General features: G+C 34.3%; 1 protein-coding gene across 26 annotated transcripts; it reads right to left on the bottom strand.

The window, feature by feature from the left end:
• On the bottom strand, positions 1-7,452 carry LOC112776210 (zinc finger CCCH domain-containing protein 65). Of its 26 annotated transcripts, none has more exons than XM_072227954.1 (10): positions 6,911-7,435; positions 5,907-6,179; positions 5,249-5,427; positions 4,651-4,894; positions 3,398-4,239; positions 2,761-2,826; positions 2,487-2,618; positions 1,908-1,958; positions 1,643-1,783; positions 1-1,091 (listed from the first exon to the last, which is right to left on the bottom strand). In XM_072227954.1, exons 4-10 carry the CDS (start codon positions 4,772-4,774, stop codon positions 213-215), a joined length of 2,235 nt encoding a protein of 744 aa, XP_072084055.1. In that variant the 5' UTR covers positions 4,775-4,894; positions 5,249-5,427; positions 5,907-6,179; positions 6,911-7,435; the 3' UTR covers positions 1-212. The 26 variants fall into 26 exon arrangements, with proteins under 26 accessions (XP_072084055.1, XP_072084072.1, XP_072084057.1 ...); XM_072227971.1 differs by having other exon boundaries at positions 3,398-3,876; XM_072227956.1 differs by having other exon boundaries at positions 5,249-5,412.
• Between the last annotated feature and the right edge of the window lie 892 nt (positions 7,453-8,344).

The raw sequence follows: 8,344 nt of genomic DNA, 5'->3' as shown, positions 1-8,344 counted from the left end.
GAAGAAAAACACGGAAAGTCTAGACTACATGATGAAGATTAGTTTATACAAGCACGATGAAATATATGCATATAAATTACATTATATATACAATTAACTATCATATCATTAACTGATTCTATAAGATCCAAAATACACTTAATGAAAGATTCTAACAACCTTGTTACCTTGAACTGCTATTACTGTATTCCTTACTCTCAGTTCTCACCCAATTATGCAGTTGAAGTGCCAGCAGAATCTTTCATCTTGATAACTGATTCATGCTCTGCTGCAAATGACAAGACAGTCGACAAGAGCTCCTTTCTAGATGGTAGCTGTTCTGAAGATGAAGGAGAAACCAGACGCATAAATGGCGACAGTGTTGCTGCGGAAATTTGAAAAGAATCAGATGCCCCACTTGCCTCTTGGACTGGTTTACTTCCGTCGTCATCCACATGAGAGCTACCTTGTAAACCAGTTGAAGCATCATTCATTGAAGCTTTTCCTGGAAAACTCGATTTTATACTTTCTGCCACCGATTGATTTTTACCAGAAATCTCACCGGAGACTAAATCAGTCGGTGGTACTCTTCCTTTTGTTGCATCTTTTAAGGATGAACTAGTATGATCAAACAAACTGAAACTATTTTCCCCAATTACAAGGGAGTTAACAGAACTCTTAAAACTGCACACAGGATCTTTCCCAAAAGCAAGAAAGTTAATTCCCTTTGGAATCCTAGCTGGCAATTTCTTTGGAATTTCAACCAAGGTTTGATTTGTTCCAGATGTACTTTGGTCAGAAGAGGATGAGCCAACTTTGGTCATGCCTTCCTTTGGCGTAGTAGGAGAAGGCAATGATAGCTTTGCAACATCGACGAAACTAACTCCTTTAGATGCAAGCTTAAGCTGTTTCTGTACAGTGTTTGTCGCTTTATGTTCCGAATTGATGTCAGAATGAACTCTTGGAGGATTGATCAAATGGTTTTGTTGGATAGAACTACAGCCATGAATGTTAGGTGGCATGTTGGAATTTGTGTTTCCTGAAAAGTGTGGAGATTCCATTCCTGGTTTGTGAACCCTTGAAGGTGTAGCAAAATCTTCCTTGGCTGGTGACTGCATCAATAAAGCCCATTTTAAGTGAGAATAATTAAAATTATAATAATACACATACATGCATCTGAAAATACCGATTGATAACTATTGAGATTCAAAAATGAAAAAGGCTTTTAAAATGCGTGTTTCACCGACAGAGAGGCTAAATTACATAGACACTAAGTATTAAACAATGAAATATATATGAATATACAGTTTCACTAAAAACTTAATGCAAGAAACCACAAACACACAGAATAGAAGTAGTATAGTATCATCCAGACTGATGAGTCTAGAATCTCAGATCACATTTGAAGAGAAGATAGAAGAGAACTAGAAACAAGCAAAGGGAAACAAGGCACTCAATTCTCCCACTTCCTGATTCTGCTTAATTACAAAACTGTCCCTGAACCTCTTGCGCCTATAGACCTGCTGCCCTTTGGGAATTTTCCTCAAAGCTAACACATAATGCACAACCTAGTTATCCTAATTATATATGCTAACAATAACATTTGTATTTGGATTGAAAACACAAGCATTTTACAGGAAGTAATATAGAGTGGATGTGGTACCTGGTGCGAAAACAAGCATGCATCACCTCTGACACAAAAACCTCCGGACACAAAGTTAACACAAGGATACTTGGAGAGTTGATGGTCAAAAGGGCAGTCATCCCCTTTCATGCAGGAGTGACGAGCGAAAAAGGAGCATGGCTGCAATTTCAAAATCAATATTGTTCAACAGCAGTTAGAAAGTCTAGTTCACAGGATATTTCTCAAGTCCTGAAATGTCTTGATGAAAAATCAATAGATAGTAACTTATAGATAAGAAAAGTACCTTTGATTTGGTAGAAGGCACTGTATCATGTGAAAAATGGCACTTGTCACCCTGCCAAATTTTTGTATCAGATGAAGCAAAGGATACCAAAATAATATGATAATTTTGAATATTAAAATATAGTATATATTGTATTAATTACAAAAATATAATACCCATAAAACAATCACAGGCTTGCTACTGCACAAATTTACAAGGGTTCATGTCAATTCATGTCATATAAAAGAAATACTGGAAATGAGGAAATTTTACAGAATTTCTAACTCAACTTTCTAATATAGAAATCTTGCATAAAAAAACATCTATTGAATCATAGGATTTTGTTATCATGTAATGTGTTTACCATTAGTCCCAAATATAAATGAACTTCGAGCAGGTTGCCATATTATAAGAAATGAATATCTCAATTACCATCTAGGATCACAGTTAATTATAGTATCAAAACACAAATATAAAATTTTCTCATGCTCTCATGCAAAGTTCGACAGTAAAATATGAAAAACAAAAAAAAGAATGAAAGTGGAAACAACTCGATGCAAGTATAAGGGGGGAAAAACATTTTATAGTTACACAACAAACCTCATAGCATCTTCCAACAAGAAAATGGCGACAATAAGAGATGGTTTTTGGTTTCTGTTGTACTAGAGACAACTTCAACCTTTTAACACCAAGTTGTTTGTTCTTTTCTGCCCGTTTTTTCCGCGCTTTTTTCTACATAATGAAGTTCAAGAAAGAATGGGATCAGTCACTTGTTAAAAAAACAGGTTTATGAATTATTCTATCCAAATAATGTAAAATTGACTAACATTGTGGTGACATAAAAGGATGAGAACTCAATATATCAGAAGAATACCTTCTTTTTTGCTTTCTTTTCCGCAGAACCAGGGCCACGCTTTTTTTTACAGCTGACATCAACCTTCTGTTGATGAAAAAATTGAACAAGAGAAAACTGAACAACCATACTCTTAAACCAATACAAGTGCCTAATAATCTACCTTTTTTATTTATTTATTGTTAATGGGTAAAATAGTAAACAATATGAGAATACTCAAGATGGAAAGATCTTGAATGTCAATGGTATTGGATTCAAATCCTTTTTATATATAGGTATAGAGAATATCAGTTTTAAATTAATAATGCTTAATATCCTAAATAGTTTAAAAAAAATCAACAAAGTTCATGATAACTGAGAACTACAGGAACCAATTTTCGGATACACACATTACTTTTTGAGGTTTATGGGAATGGAATGGAGATTGAATCACATTGTGGTCCGGGAACAAAAATAACTGTTATGACTTTCTTTGAAATTGCTAAACTAAAATAATAACAGGAAGGGTGGTCATGTCATGTTTCTTGTCAAATATGAGATTTGTTATTGCCAGTGAAAACTAAGAAATTAATTGACTATCTATAAATATAAGAAATGATTGTCATTTAATACCGTAGAAGTGGGTTTAAGCGGTAGTGCACCCAGGTAAAGATCATACCTCTGATGCAGCAGGGTTTCCATGATCTTGGTCAGAGTCTTCTTCCAATACGTCAGTAACCGGTTTACTACCTATTTCTTTGCCTAAACCTTCTTTTTCTGTATTCCCCATATTAATACTTTCGGGGTTCTGAACCTCATCAATTTTCGTTTGAGGAATAAATGAATCTGCAGTAGGCATGTCAAACGAATTACAATCCACTCCAAAGTCTCCAACAAGTTCTCCCTCTTCTATGTCCTCGTTTTCAATATGAATATTTGAAGAAATTGATGCATTGTTTACACAAGTTGACTTTTCTAAATTTCTTTCATTTTTCATTTCACATTTATCTTCCAAATTATCATAATCCAGCAGCCTTTCATCTTCATAATCCAGCTCTACCTTCTCAACTTCAGCTTCTTTAGAATTTGGAAGAGAATCCGTTGAGCCTTGTACTTGCATCTCACCTGCATTGCTGCCATTCTGTTCCTCACCTGACCCTGCACTCAAAGAGATTAAACCACTATCACGAACAATATTTTGTGTTCCATTCACAACCAGTTCCAACTCATCCATTATCCTTTGTTGCTCTTTATCTGCATCGTTACACCTGTCCTGCAGCAGCGTCCTCGAAGTATCCTCAACTTCTTCTATTCCCATCATCTCCTCTATATCACCCAAAACAATATCATTGACAACACATACCCTGCCCTTGTTTCCAGTCCCTTCAACAGTCTCGTCAAACTCCTGTATGCTTTCGATCGGGACAGCACTCATGGGACGTATAAAATCAGAACCAACAGATTCAGGGAACTCGGGTCCCTTTTCCTTTTTTTCTGGCTTCTTTTTACCATTGCCATTATCTTGGAAAAGAAATAACCATAATTTAAAACAAACATGATAGAGGCAAATAAATTTGAAGAAGTGTATAATCAAAGTGAAACCAACAGGAAATTGATCCCTATCCACAACCAAACTTCCATGTCAATTTCACAAGCAATAAGTAAGTTAAAAAAGTAGAGACAACACTTGATGAGTAAAATGTATTGAGTTCAATTAACCAAAATTTAAGCAATATTCAGATTGGATTAAGGGGAAAAAATGTGCAAAGAGGTAAAAATAGTATCAAAATAAGCAAAAAACATAACAAAAAAAAAACAAATACAAAAACCATACAATCCAAAGCACAAGAATAACTGCAAATTTTTAAAACACAACTAATACTTGACCAAAAGAACATGCTACATGAAGCATTTTGATTTAAAATAACGTACCAAGTGTGGCAGGAAGATGAGAGAAAATTCGAGTGAGAGTGAGGTATGTTTCGCTGCGTAAGTGTGATCGGCGGTAAGGAGGAAAACTCGGTGGTTTTGAGGTATCCAATTCAGCTTGCTCCATTGGAACCGACAAAAAGGTTTCAGAGTTGCAAAGCTCTTATTGTGGATTTGGCAAAGAGGCAAGAAGCTGGCTCACCACCTTATAGGGGATGGTGTTGTGGTGTGGCACTGCAACCAAAACCTTGGAAAAATCTGAACAAGTCAATATAAAGGGTAAACCCAAAACCTGAGTTATTATTGAGGGAGAAAAGGGAAAAGAAATACCCCCCAAAAAATTATTAGAAGTTTTTTTAAACACAATTGAATTGAAATTTATTTGATATATATAAATAAAAATAACGCTGAGAAGCCAAATATTAAATGGAACAGAGAATTAGCCCTTTTTAGGAGCTCCATAAAATGTGTCACTTTGAACAGAACATAAACTTTATTTGGTGTCTACTCCATTATTAATGATCAACTACATAATGTATCAGAAAAATCAATGGAGCAAATAAATAAATAAATAAAAAGTTTATATAAATGAAATACAAACTTGCAATCAATCCATATACTTCTGCTGAGAAGATCTGGTTTTTATGAAGAAGCAAATGGTTGACGTTTGACCTAAAAGGTCTATGAACATCAAGAACTGAGGGAACAAGGAACTTGAACTGTAGCAATGTGCTGCGCCTAGCCAGGTACAATTCCCTCGCTCCACTGGAATTCAAAGAGCTACAAGGTACTTCAGTTATAATGTTACATACATGTACAAACAAAATTTCGCACTGTAACACAAAAATTCAAGTTTAATGCATCAATTTGGATAAAGTTTCACAAAAATAATTACTTCTAAGAATATACACACAAAGCAGCTCCTGAAATGGATAGATATCCTATAACTAACTTCTTTTTACATTACTACTGAATCCTGATGCAGCCTAATATCAATTTTAGAATTACTTTCATACGCTCCTATATGCTAGGAAAATTTCAGCCATGAAATGTAAATTTTACACGAAGAAAATAAATAATTTTGCCTTTTAACAAGACAAAAGCAGCTGCTTCAGATCATGCTTTTACTTTTTATCTCTAATTTTTTATTTTTTCAAAAGATTTATTCGATCACCGCCATATTTCACATTTCACAACAATAACAATAAGTTAATAACAGTAATGGAGTTTTAGAATTAAAATCAAGGTTTACCAGTTACCTGCTGAAAGGCTTCTCTGCTGCTGGCAATGAACGACGACGGTGATCGATGAAGAATCGTGGTGGACTGGTAGTAACTTGTGAGGCTGGCAGGCAGGAGAGGAAAAAAGGGAAGAAGGGAGAAAGGGCTGGTTGGCTGGTGCCTGGTGGCTGACCGGCTGAAGGACGAATGAAGCAGCAAAGCACGAAGAAGAAGAATGCAGGGGAGGCGGGAGTGGGAGCTATGCCGCCCTGCCTTAAATTTTTTCTTCAGCGAATTAGGTGTCAGAAGGTTCTGAAAACCGGACCGGTTATCGAACCACAATAATCTCAAAGACAACAATAAATACACAACAATTTAGCAAATAAACAAGAACAATACCTAAATAGAGAATCTAACAAATTAAATCGCAGCAACCTAACAATTGCAATTTAGCAAATTAAAACAACAGCAGCCCAACAATTTAGCAAATTATCAACTTAACAAGTTCAAGAACAGAAAATCACAACAAAATAAAATAAAATAAAATAAAAATAACAGAAGAACAACAGAACAACACAAGAACAATTAGCAAATTAACAAGTTTACAACAACAGTTAAAATTTACCAGAACACTAATGCAAGTGGTATCATCATGCTAATATGTTTTCTGCAAAGATGCTATTTGTGCAGCTAAAATTTCCTAATTACTAAGATCCAATTATTCTAGTTTCACATGCAATCATCTAACTGAATTTCTAAAAGCTAGAAATTATAAAACCAACCAGAATATATTTAAAACATTTCATCAAACATGTTGAGTGCGGTAAAATTAAAACGAAATAAGAGAAATCAAAGCTTAATATCAATGTGAAAGAGAAGAGACCGTTACTATTCTATACTTCAATTCAGTCTATGAAAAAAATCCAAACCACTTCCAAATCAAATAGTTACTTATTGTAATAGAAATCAGAATTTGCAGATTTAGAAGCAGAATATTGGAGTTGTGTGAGTGTATTGTCTGGTGGCGGGTTTAGGGAACTCACGGCGGCGACAAAAGAGAGCAGTTCGACGGCTAGGAGGAGCGCGCGGGTTGGTCGCAGAGTTTGAAGCAGAGCAACGTCGCTTCCAGACGAACGCGAATGCGAACTCGAACGGTGATCGGCGAGTGAACGCAAGCGAACGTGAACGGCGAAGAACGCCAACGAAGACGACGACTGAACGAAGACGCGAACGTGAACGGCAAACAAACGGCGGAGGAAGCGCGGCTGAGCAGACAAAGACGACGGACGCCGAGCTCAAGGAAGCAGCTGCGATCGGTGACAGCGAACCGGGGTTGAAGACTTGGAGCACGAGGGAAGCTAGATGGACGGACGGACGGCGAACTTTGAGTGCGACGGACGGCGGCAGTATGCCGCTCCTTGCGGCGGTGGTGTAGGCTTTACAGTGCTAGGGTTTTTTGGCTGAGTTTCTGTTATTTCTTTCCGAAGGAAAGAAAGAAAGGGAGAAAGGAACGAAGGAGCTTCCGTTTTGCGTAAACCGGCCGGATCCCGATTCTTGGCCGGTTCAACAGTTTTTCACTATTTTTTTATTAACGGTTTTACATGTCTAACCGGATCATTAATGTTGACAGCTCGCACTTGTACCGGTCCGATCCGGTTGACACGAACACCTATTAAACGCTAATAAAAATATACTAAAAAATTAAAATGATAAAAATATTATTTTTAAATATTTATTTTTTTAATAAATGATAACCGAATTTTGTATATAGTAAAAAATTTGTAATTTAATTTATTTTGTAGAAATATTTAAATATAGTATAAAAATTAAAGTAAAAATTGTTTTAACTTTTAACTTTTTTCTTTTTTATAAAATTGTAACCATTTAAATAATTCCAAAATATAGAATTCATTTTTGTATAAAATTATCAAATTTTAACTATAAAAATATATTTTTTAATTAAATTTACAAAACATACATCATATTCCTATATCTAATTTTTTTTAAGTACATCTAATATTTGATTATATTTGTTATATTTTTAATTCTGTTGATCTTTAAAAAAAACCCTTAACAATTTTTGTATCAATAAATTAATTTCTTAAAAATTAATAAATTAATCTCTTATCTTTTAAAATTTTAGAGAATTTAATCTATAAGGTAAAAAATTACGGACTTTGTAACTAAAAAAAAACACTGAACTAATATAGTATTTTAAAAAATAAAATTTAATTTATAAATAATTTTATTAAAACTAATTTATCTAATATAAAAATTATTACAAATTATTTTAAAGTAAGACTACTTATTTTAAAAGGGACGATATATAAGAGTAACAATTAAGAATACTTGTTCATCTTTTTAATTCTTTTTTTAATACTTAATATATATTATTTTTTAAGAACATAAAAAATAAAAGATTCAAAACTTTTTTCAAGAAGCTGAAAAAAAAAAGAATGAATTAGGATATTCACATC

Source organism: Arachis hypogaea, chromosome 19 (assembly GCF_003086295.3).
Source record: "Arachis hypogaea cultivar Tifrunner chromosome 19, arahy.Tifrunner.gnm2.J5K5, whole genome shotgun sequence".
NCBI classification, from domain to species: Eukaryota; Viridiplantae; Streptophyta; class Magnoliopsida; order Fabales; family Fabaceae; genus Arachis; species Arachis hypogaea.
This window is presented reverse-complemented; position numbering and strand designations above follow the sequence as displayed.

What these genes read in the sequence shown, in the direction of transcription:
- LOC112776210 (XM_072227960.1), bottom strand. Translation starts at nt 4,774, where the DNA reads ATGGAGCAAGCTGAATTGGATACCTCAAAACCACCGAGTTTTCCTCCT. An exon ending in GAAACCCTGCTGCATCAGAG is followed by an intron (nt 2,827 to 3,397) that starts GTATGATCTTTA and finishes TTTCATCAACAG; the next exon opens with AAGGTTGATGTCAGCTGTAA. An exon ending in AAAAGAAAGCAAAAAAGAAG is followed by an intron (nt 2,619 to 2,760) that starts GTATTCTTCTGA and finishes TTCATTATGTAG; the next exon opens with AAAAAAGCGCGGAAAAAACG.